The sequence below is a fragment of the Dysidea avara genome, chromosome 6 (genome assembly GCF_963678975.1).
Source record: "Dysidea avara chromosome 6, odDysAvar1.4, whole genome shotgun sequence".
Lineage (NCBI taxonomy): Eukaryota > Metazoa > Porifera > Demospongiae > Dictyoceratida > Dysideidae > Dysidea > Dysidea avara.
The window spans coordinates 6128620-6151812 of record NC_089277.1 but is presented as its reverse complement, the minus strand read 5'-3'; the positions used below and the strand labels follow the sequence as shown (position 1 = coordinate 6151812).

General features: G+C 38.3%; 4 protein-coding genes across 4 annotated transcripts in view; 2 read left to right on the top strand and 2 right to left on the bottom strand.

The window, feature by feature from the left end:
- Nucleotides 1-11193, top strand: part of LOC136258977 (cleavage stimulation factor subunit 2-like) — an 18535-nt gene extending 7342 nt beyond the window's left edge. The window contains exons 8-9 of the mRNA XM_066052371.1: nucleotides 3537-3698; nucleotides 10914-11193. Coding sequence (XP_065908443.1) covers nucleotides 3537-3698; nucleotides 10914-11036 — 285 coding nt within the window. The 3' untranslated portion in view covers nucleotides 11037-11193. The remainder of the gene's footprint in view (nucleotides 1-3536; nucleotides 3699-10913) is intronic.
- Nucleotides 11047-18954, bottom strand: LOC136258979 (chromatin modification-related protein MEAF6-like). The gene is made up of 5 exons (XM_066052374.1): nucleotides 18795-18954; nucleotides 18577-18692; nucleotides 18420-18513; nucleotides 11256-11466; nucleotides 11047-11206 (listed from the first exon to the last, which is right to left on the bottom strand). Exons 1-5 carry the CDS (start codon nucleotides 18858-18860, stop codon nucleotides 11175-11177), a joined length of 519 nt encoding a protein of 172 aa, XP_065908446.1. The 5' UTR covers nucleotides 18861-18954; the 3' UTR covers nucleotides 11047-11174.
- On the top strand, nucleotides 18794-20297 carry LOC136258980 (NADH dehydrogenase [ubiquinone] 1 alpha subcomplex assembly factor 4-like). Its single transcript, XM_066052375.1, has 3 exons — nucleotides 18794-18987; nucleotides 19060-19172; nucleotides 19919-20297. Exons 1-3 carry the CDS (start codon nucleotides 18912-18914, stop codon nucleotides 20156-20158), a joined length of 429 nt encoding a protein of 142 aa, XP_065908447.1. The 5' UTR covers nucleotides 18794-18911; the 3' UTR covers nucleotides 20159-20297.
- Nucleotides 20163-23193, bottom strand: LOC136258976 (serine/threonine-protein kinase tricornered-like). Its single transcript, XM_066052370.1, has 2 exons — nucleotides 22666-23193; nucleotides 20163-22601 (listed from the first exon to the last, which is right to left on the bottom strand). The coding sequence occupies exons 1-2, from the start codon at nucleotides 23038-23040 to the stop codon at nucleotides 20322-20324; spliced, it is 2655 nt and encodes an 884-aa protein (XP_065908442.1). The 5' UTR covers nucleotides 23041-23193; the 3' UTR covers nucleotides 20163-20321.

Below are 23193 nucleotides of genomic sequence, written 5' to 3'. Positions count from 1 at the left end.
AAGAGAAATAAGTGAGCTAATTTTCTTTGAGGAACATTAAATATTACTCAGCTTAACCACAATGTACAATAATTTGATTGTCAGCCATGTAGATAAACCACGATAATTATGTTGATATATCACGATACGCGATATATTGATATTTGTATCAATACAGCGAAATTGTCGTAGAACGATACAAGATACATGTACAGATATATTGTTGCATCCTCTAGTGTATGTGCGTATGTGTGTACATGCGCGTGTTTGTGAGTGTGCTTGTGCGTGCATGTGTGTAATTGTTGTAGAACGATACGCGATACATGTACAGACAATTATATTGTTGCATCCTCTAGTGTATGTGCGTATGTGTGTACATGCGCGTGTGTGTGAGTGTGCTTGTGCGTGCGTGTGTGTTGTGTGTAATGTGTGTACGTGTGCGTGTACAATACACATCAGAGATCAAGTTAGTGTACATTACAACACCTTTTTGACTACATTCATGTCCATCTGGTGTATTGTTTATGAGACACTTGACTATATAGTGAGAGACAAGTGCTGTATATACTAGAGGCTTCTCTGAGTATTGTTTTTATGTATTGCAGTATGTGTTTCCTCCTTACTGAGTGGTAAAGCCATAGACTACTGTAAATGTTATAGTGTTGATGTGTAGTGGAGTGGAACATGATACACAGCAGGATGTGGGGAGATTGGTCATTAGTCATCACAAACATCTTATCATCTCAACCCAACTATATCTCCCATTATCATTATCAATTATTATAATGAACAAATCATAATCCCTGCATCATATAGCTCTATTTCCTCTCAGAGCACTTGAAAACATTCTTTTATCCTTGCATAGTTTTACTAGCTCTGCTAAATCAGTACCTCGTGCATGTGACATAAAGATTTCACTACCACTATCAGGTACCTACCTGCTTGGTTGCATCATAGTTGGGTAATGGTGTGTGTCTGATTTTCTCAGACTGCTGAATTTGTAGAAGTGAATTTGTAGTCTCATCAAATAAGATAAGCTAACATGTGGACACCTTGATAATTAGGACACTTGTCCATGGTCCCATAATGGAGCTTTGCAAGATGCCTGAAGTGAAAGGATTTGACTATGGTCTATTTTTTTTTAATTTGGTAGGGATTCAGACATGAGACTAAAAGTATTAATTATCAACTAGTTCACGATGACGTACTTCTACTCATGTCTACCTCAGCACAAATACCCGTGTACCTGATCTGCTTATAGTTACTCAGTTTCTAATACACTAGAACCGTTAACCATTGCTTCAAGACTTCTTGACGTGGTGGCCGCTTTAGGAAAGTGTATTGTGCTTCTCACTTTAGGGTTTTAAAGTTGGGTCTTTTTAAAGAGGTGGCCTTTCTATGCTGGTGGCAGCTAAGACAGGTTCCACTGTACTAACAGGAGTTTCAAAAAAGTGCTTGACTCGTTTTAGTCACAAGTATGCATATAAACTGCTTATAATTGTGCTTCATGGCACAAGGTACACCTTTTCAACTTGATTTCTGTATTCTAGGCAGACATCCTGGTATTTGAGATGTTGTTTGTGAAACACTGGCAACTTCAAGACCAGTTACAGTGGAACCTCTCTATTGTGGACATGTTGGGACCCAGAATTTTAGTCACTTTTTGCTATAATGTAGAGGTTTTCCTCTTTCAGAGGTAAAAACGTATTAACCAGACCTGTTGGGACCAAAAATTTTGTCCTTATTACGGCGGTTTTTTTCTATTGTGTCCTTAATTCGGGAGGTTTGTTAAGAGAGGTTCCACTGTATTCATGCTTGGAAAATGCTGTGTGTAATGACAGCCATGATCAGAGTTGCTTAGTAGCTAATGCTGTGGTAGGACCACCTCATTATAGTGACCGTGTCAAGTAGATGCTAAGGTATACAAGACCACCTCATTATAGTGACCATGTCAAGTAGGTCCCAAATATAACTATGGTGTACTTCATGACCTCATTAATAAGACCACCTCGTCAAGTAGGTTCCCTCATTAATAAAACTACTTGATCAATTACTGATGTCATAGTATTTGTTCCCTTATATAAATGGCACTATATTCAACGAGGTTTCTCTAGCCCATGTTACAAGCAAGCCACACTATTTGTACAGCTTCATGATCCCAGTATTCATGACGTGAACTAATCGCAACTACATGGTGTCTCATTAACATCACAGTAACCATATAGGATTCCTTCATGTTAGTAACTGTATTCACAGTAACAACAACGTCACAGTAAGGGAAAAGGATGGAGATTTGTGATAATATAGTGCTAAGTGATAGCATTTCATTTTGATGTGATTATTGAGATGCAAATATGGAGACCTCATGTACTAACACATGATATCCGGTGTACTTGTGTACATTAATCCCGTGTAATATATGGACACATAAGAAAAAACACATGATATCCAGTGTACTTGTGTACATTAATCCCGTGTAATATATGGACACATAAGAAAAAGGTGCAACTCAAACTCATACAGTAGTGACTTGTTGCTGCCTTAAAAATCCCTACTGATGTAAAACATTTTGTTGTCATGGCTACAGTAAATATTTAATTGTTGTTACACTTTGTTACTAATAATAGCAATGATGTAATCTGTTTAATACTTGAATCAACACTTGAGGAATTAGCCAGTATCAACTTTACAGCATGAGAGACTAACAGTCTCCCCATAGGAATGTGTTTGTGTTGAGTACTTGGCAAACACACAATCTACACATCACACACAAACAGTAGAGAGAGAAGCCATCTTCTTGATGGTGTGTGAATGTGTGTGCGTTTATGGTTGGTGTGGCAAGTTACCAAGACTTCATTTTAAAAATTGAGTTTTCCAGATGCCTTTTGTTTCCACTGGTTAGACGACGCTTACAAAAAATTACATAATTATGACTTTCAATGAAACAACAAAACATTGCTTGCTTCAGAAGAATTTAAAAACCTTCCTGTACTGGACACAAGAATAATCATTCCATTTTTGCTAAAGTTGAAGGATAAAAATTTTATGTGTGGAACCAAAAATCTTTGTCCAGTTTGTTAGAGCAGTTTTAGTATGTTTTGCTGTAGTAACAAATAGGAAATATATGATACCTTCAATATAGCTGAACATCTAATCTACTTTTGAACTGAAATTATGAAATTGCGTGAAACTTGATATGATGATAATCCAAAATCTGTCATAGTCTTGACCGAATTTGTATGTCGTTAAAGTATTTCAGTGAGGTTGACAATGAAATAATATTACTGTATTTGGACTGTTGTCATAATATTTGTCTGACATGAGATTCCTATATTATTGGGTCATAGAAATTCTATTTTTCTTCTTAAATGGCATTCCAAGCACTGCTACCTTATTAACACAATTTTTTTTTTTTAACTAGATGTGTGCTGATGCCATATGGCGAGGGGGATTTTTTTGTGAATCTAAAATTTGAGGGTTTAAATTTCACAAATCACTGTTACCAAACCTATAAGTAACTACATTGTATTGTACTGTTATTTTCTACTTCTCAACAGATGGGAGGTGGTCCACCAATGTCATCTGCTAACAGTCCTCCAAGACAAGCCCCGCCCTCTTCAGCCCCACCTCCCCAGAGGAGCTCGTCTTCAGGTGGTCAGCAATCATCATCATCTGGTAGTGGGGGAGGAGGCAAGGTGGACCCTAGGGATCAGGAGAAGGTCAGTTGTATGCCTTATATGAATAAATATGTTTTATATTCTAATAGATATAAATTATGTGGTATATCCTTAAGGTAGTTATTCTGTGCACAACTACTGCAAAGTGAGACTGCTCTATTAGAGTATTTTGATCATCAGAGAAAGCTAGAAATTAGTAAGCAGCAACCACTACAACTGTTCCTTCTAACATTTAGTATGTAAAGCTTCACAGGAGACCTTCAGTATGTAACATACAGAAGTTATTTTGCTTCATAATAAAGAAATAATCTCAATAATCAATCCAGTGTGGTACAGGCGACAATGAAAGTCAGAAAAACTGTGTAGATCTGTTAACAATCCAGCCTTGTTTGTTTTAGTAGTTATAATGTGTCCATGCATCAGGAAATTAGTTATGCGTCATTGCCCTGTGGCGTATGGCGTGTGGTTGTGGCACCAAACATGGTGTCTGGTGTTGATGTTGATATTGGAAACACTTTGTTGCGTTCACTAGAAGCACAGATAATACAGAACTTGTTTTCTGTAGCACCCAGTATAGTGTAGTGTGTGTACACGCTGCTCTGGTGTCAACATTGTTCTGCTATTCAAAACACAAGCCCTGCAAGTTTGTTTTGTCGTATAACTGTTTTTAACAATTTGCATAAAGCCAAACTTTTTGACTGAAATTTTGTTTTTACTAAAATTTAGGCCCTGCATATTTTATGACCTGGTGGCTTGGAATGTACTGGGCCATTGTGTATATAACCATGTTTGATGTATTGACTAAAATGTATTGACAAAAATGGTGTGCCAGTTTTTGGGTGTAAAAGACATTGCCATTGGGTGTATGTCAACACTGAATCTGTAGAAGTGTCAGGATGCCCTCAGGCAGTGATTTACATGTGTGTTTTTGTTGGCATTGCAAGTGTTAAAGAATTATAGCAGACAGAAGTATTGTTTGATTAAAGCCATTCATGTTTCAAGTGGCATGTAATGTCTAGTCAGACTTATACAACTAGCTGCCTTATTTTAAGTGTATGTAATTTGCCAGTACAAAACGTCTTTGTGATGTAGTGTCAGAATGTTCGCGGGAGATCGCTTGACTAAAATTTGGTCCATAATGTAAATGGAGTTTGCCAAAATTTAAAACACCCCCTATCTCCTATCCCAGCTCTGTCTAGACACAAGGGACAAACTTGACATTTGATACTAAAAAGATTCTCTTTAACAAATTAAAATTTGGAGATGTTTTTGGTTAAAGGACCATCAAAAAGCTTTAATAGTTCAGGACTTACTTTGGTTGGATTTTCCAGAAGCTGCTGTCAAGTTCTTATCTTACGAGATATTTTGTCAAAAGGTTTTACTGTATCAAATGCAGTGTGCATACAGTAGTGGCTTATAAACTGTATAGAATTTAATTAGGACAAATCTGTAGAAAGGAGAGGCGGTAAAAACAACTCTGGTGTCCAGATGTCACATTCCAACTCAGTGGTTGAGTCTGTTGTTTACTAAAAGATGTGGTGTTGATGTTTTTTGTGTTGCTGTGTAGCCTAATGCAAGTATTTTTGGAATGGAATCATTTTATCAGTAACTCTGAAATCACTAATACGCTGTGCTGCTGCGTGCTTTGTTTCACTTGCAAGGCTATTCTCCAGCATTTCTGCAGCTTAACAATCAAAGCATTTGTCAATTGACAGTAGTTATGTTTACCGGGTAAGATGGATGATCTTGTGATCTTACAGAAAGTTCAACTCCAATGCTATATCAACAATTCTAATGCATAGATTGGTAGATCCATACATCTCATCTCCAAGAGCCCTTGGATACCTTCCCTCAACACAGTGTGCGGCTTTCCTTCTGTAGCAAGTGTTTAACATTAGCCTAAATTTACATGTTTGAATGGACAAAAGAATTTTACAATATGCTTGTGAGCACCAGGCACAATGTTAGATTACGTGTTACATGCCAATACTTTACTAGGGTGACATGGGCAATCTCCTCTGGCACATAAACAAAAGATCAATGCACGCGCGCGCGCGCGCACACACACACACACACACACACACACACACACACACACACACGCAAAACTGATCTGCTAGTATCACTATTGTTGTGTCTCAAGTGTGTGAGTCACTTAGTGTCGTCAGAATGGAAGCCTCATGACCGGGGCTAGAAATATGTAACTTATATACTTACATAGTTATTAAAGGCTCAATGTTCTTTTTCAATTTCAGTATTTGGTTGAGGAAAAGCTGCTGTGGTTGAACAATTTGTTAGATATTCATTTAAGGAAGCCATTTTACCGTCCTTAAAATGTTTCTGGTTTAATGAATGATGAATGGCCAACCAATTTGTCACCCCAGACTGTCTCTACTGTTGTTTCCATGTCTTAAATAGACCACGTGCTCTTATTCAGTTCACAATACTCGAGCAAATACTTTGTGCTACTAAAACCTTTAAGTAAATAAGCACCCGGACTTTTATTCCAGACCAAAAAGCACTTTATACTCGTGAAATAATTCAACGATGATAGAAGCAAAGTTTCACATATAGCATTTAAAGAACGGTTTGAGAAGATTCATTTATGCCATAGCTTGTTTACATTCATCAGGTCTCACTGTTTCCTTTGTGATCACCTAAATTCCTTAGCTGCTGTCATGCAGTGTGTGTTAACTCAATCTGTACAGTGAAAGAATTCTTAATGCAATCAGATTAGCCTAAATAGCACATAACTGATCGTCACACACCTTAATTCCTCTTGTAATTTGATTCCTCTGATGAATCCCTGACAGTGTGGTTAGTGAATAATTGTAACTGCTGGGCTGCATTTCACGGCCTTCTCTGTAGGATAGCAATTAAAAAACAATTTATTTGCAGTTTGCCAACAATCTTAGCCAAATTGTCGTCCGCCATTATTGAATTGTGACATTTCTCCCTTGAGAGTGTGACAAGGTTGTCATTTGTATGGCCCATTTGTGCAGCAGTGATGTGTCATGATGTGATTATGTGTCATGGTGATTACCACCTAGGAGCTTTGAGTTGTGGGAGATGAAAGATTTGTGCAATGTGTTTGAACGTCAGGCTGGTGATTGCAAGGTTCCAAGTTCGATGCCCAGCTGCTGTTGTTGTTTTCTTGAGCAAAACTCTTTGCTCACATTTCTCCAGCATACTCAGCTGTGTACCTGATGTTATCAGAAGCAAATGCAAACTCACACTTAACAGATCAAGGGACCTTTGGGTATCCACACCTTCACCGGTGAGACATGATGTAACTCCCCTGAGTTACCGGCCCTACTCCAAGAGTCAGTCTTTGTTAGTAATGCACAGGTGGCCCAGTGTTTTGCTAGGTGGGTGTGACTGTGTTTCACGACTTTTCTTGTAATGTGTGTTCTTCCACCAGCCAATAGCAGCTGAAATTCAATTGGACATTAATCACTTAACATGTCAAAATTTGTTACTAAGCAACCAGGGTCGTTTGTTATGTATGATAATTCAGGGCTTGGCTTGTGTATTATAAACATATTCTCAGCGTGTGCTGATGTTATTCTATGCCAGAGTGGCCATTGTTTGCTCACTACTCTAATTGTTCTCTTCCTAACTCCATTATGAGATCAAAGACTAAGCAGCTATCAGTCTCCCAACATTTATAGTTAACTAAATATGAGTACTTGTGAACATTGAAACCTGTTAATGTGGACACTTGATGACACCTACATAATCCAGACATTTGGCCTAAGTATTCCTTAGTGAATACAGGTAAGGACACCTTGATAATCAGGACACAATAGGTTGCCAATGATTGGTCCCAAAGTGTACATGTTTTAGTGTTTATGCCATTAAGATGAAATAAAGCTGAACTGACTGTATTATGGGACAAAAATATGGCATAGAAGTTTAGAAAATGTACCGCAGCTGCTGTTACTGTTGCTTAAAAGCCATAAAAATTGTTTAATTAAGTGGTGAGAAGTTTAATCCAGTGAGGCAGCTTGTAATTGGTGTTACCAGTCTCTGCTACTTCAGTAATATTTGAAAGGACAGTAAACCTTTTGAACTGTTGCACTGTCATCACCAGTTAAATGATAGCCATTTTAAGGTTCACTAGTTTAGTTTTATTATTTCTTTTTTTTCCTGTGTCCATACTGTAATACTGTTTACAGTGGAATCCATTCTATTTCAGGGGGTGTCCCTATTAGAAGGGTGTCCTTATTAGTGAGGCGTGTGATTTCAGGGGTTTGAATGTGTACTTACAAATACAAATGGGACCATGGACAAGTGTCCTGGTTGTCAAGGTGTCCTGGTTGTCAAGGTGTCTTGATTATCAAGGTGTCCTTATTATGTGATTATCAAAGTGTTCGGATTTCTGGGTGTCGTTAAGAAGGGTTGTCATCTTAACTTTAGCAGTCGACTTTGAAATGTACTTCAAAGATTCGGTCCAAAGTACCCCATACATAACTGTACAACTTCTTCATGTAGTGTACCTGTACCTTGTCTGGTCATAGCTGATGTCTAGCCAAATTTGCAAGGTCTCTTATTGTCACTAACAACCTGAAATATTATTATATGTCTGGTATACATTGTATCCTGTTATATTGGGCTTTGTCTAGTTCTCATAGCATGACTAATGAATAATACTAGCCTGGAAACTGTTAATGTAGACACTTGAGGACACCAGAGCTTGGTTAAGGTTCCAAAACCTGGAAAACCAGGACAACTTGATAATCAGGATGCTATTGGTTGGTCCATATTATACAGGTTACAGTGTAGCCGCTGTTATTTCCTGTTTTCAAGTGTACACACTTGAACACTAAAGGTTTTAGACACAATATAAGAAGTTTTTATATTTCAGAGCCACACCTTTTGGGACAGCCTAAAACAATTACAACAATCTTTGTTTATGTTATGATGGTAATTTAACCTTCTCACATAGTGAATTCTTTATTTGGCGATTAATATACAAATACTGTTGCCCATATTTGATCAATGTCCTTTTGTAGTGGTGGCCCTTCCTTCTGTGGATTTGACTACCTGCATTTGACTTGTTTTATTTACATTTTAAGTACACCAATTCTTCAGTGATGTAAGATGTGATGAATGACATTAGCCTCACTGACCTGCCTCCTGATGTAATCCACCTGTACCCTAACCCTTTGAAAACTTTAAGTTGACGAGTTGAGTGATGTGCCTGGGTCAACCAATTTGCAGGGAATTAAAGTGCAGTGATCCTTGGACATCTTGGGTCCAACCAATAGTGTCCTGATTATCAAGGTGTCCTGATTATCAAGGTGTCCTGATTTTACAGGTCAGTTTATGTACGAAGGGATACTTTAGGACCTTAACTAAGTGTCTGGATTACCCTAGGTGTCCAGGTTCCAGTGGATGTAGTAGTGCCTGATGGAATTGGCTGGTTTCTCATTATCTAAACACGTCCTATCCTTTTTGTTACAATTTCTGATTGTCATACGAGCCAGGTTGTCTATTCTCACTGATATACACACACCATTGTAAGCCATATATAACATGTGTGTACTACATGAGATTAATCCTCATGATATATATAGAGTCTTAGAACATGCTCTATTTCCCTTCTCTGTGTGTTACCATGGTAGCCATCTATTCATCCATTCCACAAAAGCCTTTGACGAAAGAGAACAAGCCTTTGAAATGAGAGGCTGCTAATGTACACAAAACATCTGGTTTGAAGTTATATAGCCACCATGGATAAGTTTACTAGCAGATGGTAATAAACAGATGTTTGTGTTTTGGCAGTGACATTTTCCAAGTTCCAAATGTCACAGTGAGTAGCTGTCCACTCAGCACATGGGAGCAACACTCAGTTTAGTGTAGTAATAGTTCCTGGAATGAAAACAACACATGTGCTGTTCCCTGTTGTAATTTTATTAAAGTCAGCTGAATATTTTGTTGGATAGGCTGTCTAACTTTGGCCAGATGATTTTGAAATTCTTCGTATTCTTTGTATAATTAATAGTTGGTTGATAATTTCATAAGTTAGCAAAGTAACAATGGTATACTGCACCTACTGCATAGGAGCCGTATGTACGTACACTGTCTGAGCCCACACGAGCATTTTCATGAGGCTTTGTCCATCACATCTTCTTGTTTTTGTCAGAGTTGGGTGCATTCTATAAGTCGTGTCAGATTCACACAATAATTTTAATGCAGTGCTGTCATTGCTGCTGAAACAAAACTGCTGCACGGCAACCAAGAATTTGAAGCCTTGAAATGGGACTATGCTGCTTTAGAATTTTTGTCATCTTTGTGTACATGTTGTTGTGTTTGACAGCAGCAGCAGCCAGTTAAATCACTCAGTGAGGTTTGACGGAAATACGAAACCTTAGTTACTAGTACACGCCTTACTACACAGGTGATATATTATATGTGGTGAAAATACCACATGAGTTACGTGTGGACACTTGAGGACACCTACATAATCCAGACACTTAGTTAAAGTCCTAATTTAAGTATCCCTTAGTACATAAACTGACCTAGATCGGTCCAAGGTGTGCTGCATTTATGCAGGCTTAATGCTTAATCGTGTTGGTAAAGGGAATCACAAACTACAACCTCATAACATGTCATACACCACAAATACTGTTTCCATAACATTGACTATTCAGCTTATTTAGCAGGTAGGTAGGTAGGTAGTTCAAATAGGATCATAAACAGGTTCCAGGAAGACATGACTGGCTAGTCTGTAAAAGGAAATCACTTTTTTTCTGTTGAAGAAATTACCTTATACAGAAGTTATCCCATTACATATTTCTCTTGAATCCCAAACTGAAAGTTTTAGCAAAAAAATTTATGTAAATTTCATGTGTGTGTCTTTCCTGGTTACCAATTGTATAGCCTCTTAATTACCATGAGATGGAGCCTCTTTCTGTTTCCTGCTGCAACCTTGTGATGATTTCGATACTGTTCATGGTTACGGAATTATCAAGGAGTACATTTTGGAAAATTCAGCAGCCTGTGTCACTATTTATGGGTGGTGTGTGTACACAGTACTCAAATACTGTGTGACTTCACTTAGCAACCATTATTTGCTAGAGGGCCCAATGTTGCTAAGTGATCATTATTAAGGCCATGATTTTTTTGGTCCCTTGGTAGCTGAAGTTTCTCAACTTAGTGACCATGTCAAGTAGGTCCCAAACTTGCTCCCTTAGCTGGCCCAACATTTCACTGTACATGTACAATAAATCACTTTCTCTCTCATTACTATAGGCAGCGCTGATCATGCAAGTACTAAGTCTTACTGATGAACAGATCTCTATGTTGCCTACGGAGCAGAAAAAGAGTATTCTTCAACTGAAGGAGCAAATCACACGAGGAGCCACATCAAAATAACACAACTAAATCACTACTTAGAACTTTTAGCTCACTTAATAATCACTGTAGAATGGTACAAATATGATTATGTTTAATGACAGAAAAAAATTATGATCATGTGATGTATGTATACTACTGTTAGTTACAATGAGAGGATCAGCGATGTTTGAATTTCTTTTTCTTGTGCCCTAAAACGTTTAATAAAAGATTTTCTGTGTAGCTCTAAAACAAGCGTACCTCTGTGTCCTGTTTCTTTTGTCGGAGTATCTTTGGTCGTCGAGGAAACCTTCTCCTCCTGTGTATGTGTAGAGCTTTGTGACATTGTGTCACTGGCATCGTCACCAACGGATTCGTCCTTGCCACCATCCTGACTGAATGAGAGTATGTCCGATGGTGCGTCCTGTCTGTCTGAACCTGCATCACTTTGTCCGTTAGAGGAATGGAGTGCCTACAGGAGGGAGAACCACAATTACACTGTATCCTATAAAAGGCCCAATAGCTATTCATTGAAAATGATGTACATGTTGCAGAAACAAATTAAACAGTACATGCAAAAAATAATTTCAATTGTTCTTAAAATAGAAATAGTCCCAAAGATAATACCCAATACAAGTATATTACATATTAAAGGGATAACTTTGGGGACTTTGCTAGTATTACATTAGAACTAGATGTTAACAATTACACTGTACAAACCATACACAAACTATGACCATATATAGCCAAAATCTAAAACCACACATTCATTCAGAACCAAGATGAAAATTTCTTCACCAAATAAGGCAACACTAGCATAATGGGCTGCACACATACACTCAGCCACTCCCCCAAATATGTAGGAATTACAACAATGTAAGGAATGTACATGTTGGTCATGATAATGGCGTAGGTTGGCCCCCACATAGCTACTGTAATACTATATGTTTCAACTTTAGCTTTGATCTTCGTCACGTCTGCATACCAAAGCCAACCTTCACAATGTCCGACTAACCAATGGCGACAATGAATGAAATACTAGAGGCTTCACATATCACAGTGTAGTTGGATTAGCATTCTGTCATCTCATGAATTATGTTAATGTCTAATGATAAGATGATAATCAACTGATAAGTAATGACTCCAGGGCACACATCATAACTTCACACTTAAGTCTAGGTCACTAAGTAACAATTTTCAACTCTTAACTAAAGTGATATAGTGAAACCTTAAAAAACAAAACAATGCTTTGAAATGTGGACACCTCAAAAATCTTGTCCATGGTCTCATTTATATTACACACTTTTGGGCTAGGATATCTTGTCCCACCAATACATAAAAATCGGCTCTGGCATTGTGTCATTTGTGTAAAGACACTTTGTTAGCGTCCCAAAGAAAACTCATAAAACGAGCTAAGGTCAGAACACCATCTTTAGAAAAAGTACTAGTTGCAACTTATCAAGAGTTCCATACCAACAAACTACCTGAACCAAAAATAGTCACTTCCTTATAAGACTAATGTCACAGAGATATATGCTAACACATAGCAACAACAATACTGCCCCTAGAAACCTAATACTACCTGTACTGATGGAATAGACACTTCAGATGAAAGATAAACAGGTCATGGTTGTGGAAGAATTCGTCAACTACTTGTAATATACACTGGGGAATCAAGTGATATTGTGTGGAGCTTGTCCAGACCACTGGATGGGTCGTAAACAGGTATGAATTGCATCAGTCAACAATTTTTGTGACCTTTAAAGACGAAATAACTAACTCTCTAAATGCTGGAGTACTCTTCTTTTTTTTTGCTTGCAAATTGGTCACTGTTATCAAGAGTTCATTTATGAACTCTTGTCTTACAATTATAGATCTATTACCGAAATCTCACATAGTAGCCATCCATTTACAAAGACCACCAGTGACCATGTCAAGTCGGTCGCAAACATAGTTATAACGTATAAGTCATGAACCAAATATAACCTTGGTGTAGAAACTGTATATCCTAAAGGTGACCATATCATATTATTCCACTCACAAAAAGCATGCTATATTCAATTGACAATAGCTACTCTACCACTTTATTGTTTAGTGTTAGTTGTTCAACCCAAAAGGAGGTGTCAGGTTTAGATGATGGTTTAAACAATACAAGTTAGCTAACAAGTGCTAATTAACCACAAGGCATTATTATCATCCCACAACCCACTCTGTGGTCGTATGGGGAAGTACTCACTGCATTGTCAGCATAGTTTGGTTGGGAGTCTTGCATAACGTCACATATTCACAAATCCCATGATTATATAATAAAATGACATCATTAACTATCCAAACAAAACATTCTTGAGGGTGATATGTGATGGGATTACATTCTTATAGATGTACTGACTTCCTGTGTATGAAAGTTAAATGAGGTGGTCTTATTAATGAGGTTGTGAAGTACACGTTAGCTATGTTTGGGACCTACTTGACATGGTTACTATAATGAGGTGGTCTTATTAATGAGGTCAGCAATGTTTGGGAATTACTCGACATGGCCACTATAATGAGGTGGTCTTATTAACGAGGTCGTTAAGTACACATTAGCAATGTTTGGGACCTACTTGACATGGTCACTATAATGAGGTGGTCTTATTAATGAGGTCCTGATGTACACCTTAGCTTTGTTTGAGACCTGGTCACTATAACGAGGTGGCATTACTACAAAGGTGGTCACCAAGTAAGGTTTCACTCTAGGATCACAGGACCCATAAAATGTGACAATACCATAGCAACATAGCCAATGGTTATGAGAAACATGTACACCTTATATGCAATTGTCACCCTCAATTCTATGCTAGCTGAATGACAATAAAGTCAATGGTACATTCCTTATCTGTTTGACATTACTTGAAGCAAATTCCATTGTGGTATAGCCACTAATTGATGTGGTGTGTGTGTGGTCAGTTAAATGTACCAAGTAAAGAAAGGATGAAGCCATTCACAAGCAATTAAACTAAATGGAAAATTAAATGCTTCACTTTGCACTACACTGACTTTATTATGTAACCTCCTAAATGTTATGCATGATCAGTTAAGAATGCCACACTTGTGTGTGTCAGCTATTGGTAGTAGTAGTAATTTAGTGGGGGTATTGTAACAGAACACTTTACAATACAATCAGTTTGTAATGCATTCAAAAGTGGTGCAATGTAGTAAAGTAATTGTTTCTCATAAAAAGTGTATCACTTGCAGTGAGAGTGTGTGCGTGTGCGTGTGTGTGTGTGTGTGTGTGTGTGTAGTGTGCATATTGCACGTGTAGAGTGCAGGCTAATTAATGGCCGCTAACAGCCCTATCTTCTCATACAGCTGCCGGGGCTTTGCTGTGCACAGTGTTTAGTAGCAACACGTATGTTTGCAATGTACACTGGAACCTGTTAATGTAGACAATTCACCATTGAGGATACCTACATAATCCAGACACCTTTTAAGGTCCCAAAGGACAAGGGCAAGGGCAAAGTTATCCCTTAGCACATACACAGACTTCACTGTTGGCCCCAACGTGTCCACAAAGTTTCTGCCTGTGTCTATTTGCATAAACTAGTTCATGCTGAACGTATGTATTTGCCACATGGTTGGTACTTGGCCAGAGGAGGTTGGACGTGTTTTAAGCACCACCTAAAATTATTGCCTAGTTTCATTTAGTATTTCACGTGACCCTCAAATAGTCGTAATACAAAATAAGCAAATGGTGGGGTAGACTTACTATTCATATCACTCTTCATGTAAGCTTTATAGGAGATATACTGTTTTACAAAACAGCTTTAGTTTTGGGTGAAAATACCAAGCCACTTATACTTTATCAGACTGATCGTGTACATAATCATAAACAGAAATGACAATGTCTCACTACTTTATATCAACACTACTGTTCACTCCACTCCATAAAAACACACTTTCGTATAATTTATTTTAGTGGTGCTTAAAGCATGTCAACCTCCTTTGACATGCATACCTCTCATTTAAATTTATGTAATTAACCACATTTATATCAAAGAACAATTAACAATTATACCTGTCAATAATGAAAGAAGAAACAAAATTGCCAACTGGTACAACACAAGAAGTTACTTGTTGTGTCAGGAAAACAGACAAAGACACAATCTACATAGTATTCAAGAAATGTTACCATTAATGGAGAGATTAATCAGAACTGTAATGGAAGGTTTATCTGAAAACCAACATGGGCAGAAATTCTTGTCGATTACTAGAATACACATGACGGCCTGAATGTAGGGTGCATTGTAACTTAATCCGAACCTTTTGATATCCATCTTAGCAAGAAATATTTACAACAAGTGACTTCATAACGTTTGCTTATTTACCCGTTAACAAGAGAAACCATTTAACTTATAATTGAATCCGTTGTGGGAGGTTAGTAGTTAATTCTCCCATTCTTAACATAGCACAATGATGGTATGTTACAACTGTAGTATTGAGAAGACAGCTGACTGCTATCAACTAAAGAAGCTGATTCAATGGTAAGATTTTTAGAAGCCGTACACAGCCCATTGTGGAAAGTAGTGGGTAGCCAAATAGAAATGCATACACACGACACACAGTGGTACACACAAACATACCATTTGAACTGTGGATATAAGGTTCCTTGGATGTTCTATTGAAAAGAGTTTATTTACGAAAGCTTTGCCTTTTGAAGAAAGTGCATGCTTTTTGCCTTTGAATAAGTAGCACAGTGGAAGCTCTCCTAAAAGGATCTACAAATTAGGGCACAATAAACAATGTACAAAATTTGGTCACATTAGATCTAGCTGTGCATTTGTACATCTGAAGGCATGAAAACCTCTTCAACTAAATCTCCGAGTCTCCTACATAGATGTTCCATATTCCACATACATTCAATGAAATAGATACAACACATTTTGAATCTGATTATCACAATGGAATTATGTGGGTCACAATTTACTGTGTCTCGTTGCAACTCAAAACCTTTGAAATGGTATACATTTGCTGGGATAGAAAATAAGTACACAACTGAGCTCCTGAAAAATAACCAGTCATACCATATTTATAAACACAGGAAACAAGCAGTTATGTGGTAAGTTTGTTTTGTAAATCAGTCCCACACGAAGCCTCAAAGACCCTCACAGTTTATAATATAATGCTAATGCAGGAAGAAAGGCAAGCACCATTAGTGTGGGAATACATCCTGCCAGAAATGGTGAAAATGAGTTTACATCACTAATTTATTTGTGTTTTTAATACTTCAAGGGATAACATTACACAGTACTAGAAAGGCATTCAGAGTCTTATTAACTATAGGAGTAATAATAATAACATTACGACTGTGTTTTTGGTTCACAAATTTATTTGCATTACTTGCACTTTGACGGCAATCTTATACACATCATAGAGGAGCCCTGATAAGTACTGGAATAAGATAGACTGCAAAGCAGCTGCTGTTGCTGCTGTATAAATGCTAATGTCACTGTGCTACTTCATAGCTCGCATGTTTTACAAGATGTGGATCAGTTTCTGTCAAACCTAATTTGTTTGATAACAATGGCTTCCCTTATCGCCACGGTGACAATTCAAAGCTGACAACTCACAATCGCTACCCACCACATTTTACACTGCGAAGCCACACAACATGGATACCTTCGGACCACACAAAAAATGCAAATTTTCTTTGCCAGCATAAACTCTGGGGGTAGTGGTGAGCTTCTCCAAACAGACACCCCCAAATATGAACATTCACTACATTTACTTTAAATGATATACCACCTGTGAAAAATGTTCCATACTGAAGCATAGCCATGGCATAAGGAATTTGTGTAAGGAAGCACGATAGGCAAAGCATAAGCATGCAGCCAAGAGCCCATATCACTGTGTACCAAACATTTACATACAAGGAGCCTACTGTACAATATTAATATGCATATCTATAGTATGTAAAAGTTGAGCTGGATCCTGAAAAACAGCTAAATATTAAAAGTGGATTTTTTTTCTTAAGTTAGTTAACATTTCAGCCAACCAGAATAGTGGTGACAGCAAAGGTGTCAACGGATACGTACGATTTGGCTCCATTACAAACTTGGGAAAGGGCTGTAATGGACACTGTACTTTTATGACTTTCCCATAGGAAATTTACGGTGAAAATTTTGATTGGCTGTAAATATTATGTCGGACATTTGAACAAAAACATTTTGAAATATTTTTAGTGGGTCAAACGATACTACAAATGAGCCAAATTTCAAGATTGTGTGTAATAGCATCCCTGAGTTATTAAATGTTTTAGAGGATCCAGCTCAACGCGTACATACTTGCACTAAGACCCCTTAACCACCACTACTACTACTACAAAAGTTGGAAGCTATATTAAAACTTTAAATGCTTCCATAGTGTCTATGGGCTAACTGGAGGAGGATGGATATCACTGTTAAAGATGAACTATACAATAAAACATATTTATGAGAAGAAGCAAAATGAGTGCATTGTATAATACAATGCTACCATTTTCATATAAGAATATGTCTGCGATCTATCAGTTTCACAAAAAAAAACATAACATGTTAAAAACAAGTCCCAAAATTTATCATTCAGTATTGCAATATTGCACAGTAAATCCCAGAAATCACCCTTCCATCACATCATAGTGATCTAGGTCCCAAACATACAGATGAACTGTAATGAAATGCCATTTAAACTATGCAATTAACAAATTAACGCTTTCAATTTTACTTTCAGAAGTGCTTAAAATATTTTCCAAACTGTTAAAGCCTGTCACATATTCCTGTGTCATTTGCTAATGTGCAAAAATAAAAATAACAAATTGTTATCAATCAACACACCAAGGTGTTCAATAGCCAGCAGAAGTGAGAAGCTCTATTAACACATTTCTACTATCAACACCTTCAGAGACACTATGACTGGTGGCAACACCTGCTAATTGGCAACACCTCTGATGGTCTCTCCATATTGCATATGTTAATAGTTAGATGATTAACACAAATTATACTAATTCAGCTGAGTGGTGTAATAAGGAGTGAGTCTGTACAGTGCAGTAGCCACTACTTATGTTCTTCTGCAAGCTAGCATCCCCCATTATCAAGGTCTAACAAGAAAGCTGCCTAAGGCAATTTCAGCAACAGTTGATGCTGTATCATCAGGGTATGCCAACAATTTTTGATTAAAAATTCATTACCCCTTTTATTGACCACACAATGTGCCATCTCAATAGATACACATACAGGAGGAAGAGAAATTTACACAATATAATATTCATATCAAGATACAAGCTATTAAAGTGAGCCCAGCATTTGTAGGATTTGGTGTGGCAACTGGAAATATGTAGGTACGTACAGTTTAATACCACAAGCAGTTCCGTCAGTACATTCACTGATACACAGGGTTTCTATGGTGACTCACCGCATGCGATGTTACTGATGAACGGGAAAACAATCTCTCAGAGTCACTGAATTTCTTTCTCTTACGGTCCACTCTGGTGCCTGAATTAGTGGGCCTACATGAAACCAATAGATTGGTTTGTAAAAGCTTTACTATCGTTTCTATTATATTCGCTTACTTGGCGGCAGTCAAATAACCTTCCCAGCCGCGTATAACATTCCCGTAGGCTAGTGTGTCTTCTAGATAACTACCCTCAAAGGCGTATATCTGCCGCTCTAAGTTAGCTAGGCTTTCCTACAATAGTAAACACAAAATATTCTTAATAGTGCACACCAGATTACACCACTGTTTTCACTACAAACTATTTTTACACTGGTTTACTGCGCTATAACTGACCGATAATTCGTTTTTCTTTTTCAGAAGGTCTGCCAACTCCGCCCTTGGATCTGGTTGTGTCGCCATCAGAACCAAATCACAAATACAACTTATTTCCGATCGATTGTGGTATATAGTATGGGTAAGACGGCATCAAGGCTGTTCCGGTCCTCCAGGGCGCCTACTCAACCAGCTGCTGTAAATGCAGCAAGAGGTGTGTATGCATTAAACAAGAGTGCTTAGACTATAATGAAATTATAATTTCTATGGTGTCATTTTAATGTAGCACAGAAGAGACTAGTACAAGAAATTCCAGATAATGAACTATTCTCACAACACAAAGTTCTACATGACAACCTACAATCTGTATATGTCCAGTCACAATCAACCATCAAAAAGGTATGAACATTTTTGGCACATATTTACATTCTTTTGAAAATGTCACTAGTATGGCATGCTGTGACCATTTGGGATTGTTCACTCAATGGAAATCCTCATAAAAGTGACAAGCACTTACAGCCCATAGAAATCCCGCCATGCACATGTTTAAGCTATGCTGGCCATCCATGTAATTGGCCTGCACTGCTCAGACCTCCCTGACATCAATGGATATGTTGCTACATGACCAGCTTCCCTTTACCATATTTTGGTTGGTGAATCTCAAGTTTCTTTTGACGTTAGGCATTCCTGAGATACAAGGTGGCATTAACTCTAAGGATTTAACCAGCTATGAATTTAGTTTCGAGGTTTTGATATTACAAGATCTTATGTGCATATCTGATGGATTAATCTTTGTCCAGGACATTGTGGCTCATGCCAAAATGCCTCACACTGTCTCCCACAAAATTCTAAGCAACCTGACAGAATCTCGTTTCACATTATTGTACTATGAATTTTGTGAGCCCTGAGGGTTTGTGCCCATGAATAAATTAAGTGGGGTATGATCTTTTTCAATAGTTGATTTAATCAACTCAATCATGAACCACATCTCATTATTAAGTTATGTGCTGATGCATAAATTTCAATATGGATGTGAAGCTGGCTGGAAGCAGACAGATTCTATTTGCCAATAAACTAGGGAAGTAAAGCCTTTTTTGTTTGCATCTAAATTGTGCCATCATTAGCATTTGTTTTTATTTATTTAGACAGAGCAGTTATATGGAAGTGATGTTAAAGAGGGAGGCATTTCGTCAGATGATTTGTTACAGATTTTCTATCACCGCCGATCTGGTGGCGATATATTAAAATGGACGCCAGAAAAGATTGCCACTGATTATCAAATCTCACAGACTGACGCAGAAAATTTATTACGTTACTTTAATAATTTTGTAGTTAGCGGTAAAATATCTGAACTACAAGCAATAGCTGAAAATCCTGATAAATGACATATTTCAGTTTTGGTATTAATTTTATTGTATATTTGAGTAGGTCATTCATACATGGACAATATACACTTATATACACAGAAATGTTATAACAAAAAAAAAAATTGCAAGTACTAACAGAGAAAAAATGTTACAAAAGTGCATTTAAAATGGTCAAATAATTCTATACATAAACAGGTTGTGATTTTTTGCTTTCCTTTGCTTGTTTCTTGGTGTGTCTTTGTGGATGGTGCGAGTCATGTTGAAATCTTCTAAATGTCCAATCGTAGAATGGATGGTTTGGGCCTTCAGGTAATGATTGGTCTCGACTTCTGGTTGAGAAATTATGGAGCATTTGTGCCTGAGGAGGGTCAAAGTTAGAAGTGTCTGTCTCATAGAGCACTTTAGGAATGTATGGTGCTTCATAGTTTCTTATACCCACATCCCAGTCAAGGACTTTGAAGAAAGGATGTGCTTTGATTTCCTGGGCACCGTTGGTCCCAATTCTTCTGTCAGGATCACTCATCAATTTCTGGATTAAATCACGAGCTTCAGGGGTCATTCTGGCATGAGATGGCACCTTGAGGTACTTTGGCCAGTTAATAATCATTGTCTGCGTTTCTGAAGCAGTGGTGGCATAAAATGGTGGTTGTCCCACTAACATCTCAAAAAGGATAACACCCACAGACCACCAATCACACGTCTGCGTGTAGCCCTGCTGTCTCAGTACTTCAGGAGCAATGTAGTTAGGAGTACCAACAAGGGAATGCGCCATACATCTGTGGTGCTGTTTAGCTCTTCTTCTTTCCAATGTCTTAGTGGCTTCATGACATGTACAGTTCTCCATCATACGATCAGCAGCACTCACATCTGGTACAATGCTACTCTGACGTTTGTGTGATCCAGACGCGTTGTGATAGCGTGTTGACTCATGTGTCCAACGGAACCCTGTACACAAACCAAAATCAGTTAATTTGATGTGTCCATCAATGTCAATGAGGATGTTATCAGGCTTGATATCACGATGGATAAATCTCATTTTGTGTACTGACTCAATGGCCATTACCAGTTCAGCTGTGTAGAAGAGTGCAAGGTGCTCAGGAAATGTGCCAAGCTTAATCAGAAGACTCATCATGTCACCTCCTGGAATGTAGTCCATCACAAAGTAAAGATTTTGCTGATCTTGGAAGGAGTAGTACAGCTTCACCACCCACTCACTGTCTGCCTCAGCTAAAATATCTCTCTCAGCTTTGACATGGGCCACCTGTTGTCTCTGTAAGACATCAGCTTTGTGCAAGGTCTTCATTGCATACAATTGCTTTGTGTCAGTCTTTCTGACAAGGTCCACACGACCAAAAGCACCAACTCCAAGATTGGTAATTGATTCAAACATTGTTTTGTTCATTTTGGCTCTCTTTAATCGAAGGTGGTTCGTCTCCTTTTGTGCCAGAATGAGTCTCATTTGCTCAGAGGTCTCTTCATCTAAGCCTCTCTTAACCATCTCCATCTCTAGTTTCATACGTCGCTGTTCTCTCTGTTTCACAGATCTTATCACGTTCTCAATATGCTGCTCCATAAAAAATTTAAATGCTTCAGTGGAACAAGCAGGTCGTCGTGTAATGTATTCTTCGTCAATTCCACTATCTTCAGTCTCAGTGGCACTGTCTCTCATAGTTAGATCTTCCTCTTCTTCAATAGTAGGATAACCCAGTCTGTGTAGGTATTGCTTGTCGTACATTGAGCTGGTATAGCCTCGGTGAGAATATGGAACAGAGAATGGGGAATAGGATTGAGGACGGACTTCTGGAGTCGGAGACACATGTACAAATGGAGACTTGTTACGCATCACAGGTGGTGGTGAAATGTGTGTGTCTTGAAATTCAGTTATAAGAGGCGACATACGTTTCTCAGGTTGGTAAGTGGTTTGCTGTGAAGATGAGACCATTGTTGTAGAGGTTGACGCTACTTGAGTTTGTGCTTGTTTTCCACTAGTACTGGTTGCTCCAGAGGCTGCAGGTACTACATCATTATAAGCTGGTAAAGGACAGTTTTTAAAAGACGATGAACGTCCAACAGCGACACTACGAGCGGATCCAGAGCCGTGGCCTGGCAGCGAAGCAGTAGGCGTTGTTTGAACTGTTGTAAGGGCGTCCTGTGGGTCAGGGTCTGTTTGACAAGCAATAGACACTAATCCAGGTTTTTGCTGCTGTGGCGGTAAGGTATTTCCAGGGGCGGTCTTTTCTGGAGAAGCCTCTGTGCCTACTGCAACGTTCAAAGTGCTCGTTGAAACTTCAGCAGTCTTTGCTGATGCCAGAGGCGGCAATTGAGTTGATGCCGTGAGCGAAGGATACTCATGTATAGCACTTAATTTCTTTTCTGGAGTATCGCTCCAACTTAGCAAAACATCCAGAGCAGCTTCAACGCTGGTGTTCTTACAAGCGACTAAGGCCATTGCTGCAGATGCCTAAATAACGAAAACAAGTTGTTAATTTCGCTTTTCTTTGTAAATGTATACACACTAATCTTACCTCGTCATAGCCAAGAAGGCACAAGTCTTCTAGAAATCTTTTATTAGCTTTTTCAACGATGCTATGATTAAATCCTGGATCTGAGTGAGCAAATGGTTTCAGGCTCTTCCTAATCATTGCCAGTTTTCGTCTCCTGCTCTGTAGATCAGAACAAGCACTGCCGCTTCTTGGTAAGCCCATTCCAGGTCTAGGAGAGGCGCTACCACTTGGTGAAACATTCCCAGAAGATGGCGAAGAACTCTTTTGCTTAGAATGCTCCTCTACCGACGCAGCTTTATGCTGGTCCAACGACGTTTTGGTGTCCACTAACATTGGCGTGTTGTCTTGGCCGCTTACTCGGTGTTTTAACTCTTTCTTACTATCAACTACATCCATTAAACAGAGCCGTCAGATAAACTATGACCACACTTAAATAGCGATGATAGCAATCGCACAATGTCACGCGGTAAACTGAAGACCTTGTTTTCTTTTTACTACCTAACTAGATAAGATTCCATAAATTCCTCACCCGATCTTGAGTGGTTTCGT

What these genes read in the sequence shown, in the direction of transcription:
- LOC136258980 (XM_066052375.1), top strand. Translation starts at nt 18,912, where the DNA reads ATGGGTAAGACGGCATCAAGGCTGTTCCGGTCCTCCAGGGCGCCTACT. An exon ending in TGCTGTAAATGCAGCAAGAG is followed by an intron (nt 18,988 to 19,059) that starts GTGTGTATGCAT and finishes ATTTTAATGTAG; the next exon opens with CACAGAAGAGACTAGTACAA. An exon ending in CACAATCAACCATCAAAAAG is followed by an intron (nt 19,173 to 19,918) that starts GTATGAACATTT and finishes TTATTTATTTAG; the next exon opens with ACAGAGCAGTTATATGGAAG.
- LOC136258976 (XM_066052370.1), bottom strand. Translation starts at nt 23,040, where the DNA reads ATGGATGTAGTTGATAGTAAGAAAGAGTTAAAACACCGAGTAAGCGGC. An exon ending in GCCTTCTTGGCTATGACGAG is followed by an intron (nt 22,602 to 22,665) that starts GTAAGATTAGTG and finishes TTCGTTATTTAG; the next exon opens with GCATCTGCAGCAATGGCCTT.
- LOC136258979 (XM_066052374.1), bottom strand. Translation starts at nt 18,860, where the DNA reads ATGGCGACACAACCAGATCCAAGGGCGGAGTTGGCAGACCTTCTGAAA. An exon ending in AAAAGAAAAACGAATTATCG is followed by an intron (nt 18,693 to 18,794) that starts GTCAGTTATAGC and finishes TTACTATTGTAG; the next exon opens with GAAAGCCTAGCTAACTTAGA. An exon ending in CATCAGTAACATCGCATGCG is followed by an intron (nt 11,467 to 18,419) that starts GTGAGTCACCAT and finishes TCCCTCCTGTAG; the next exon opens with GCACTCCATTCCTCTAACGG.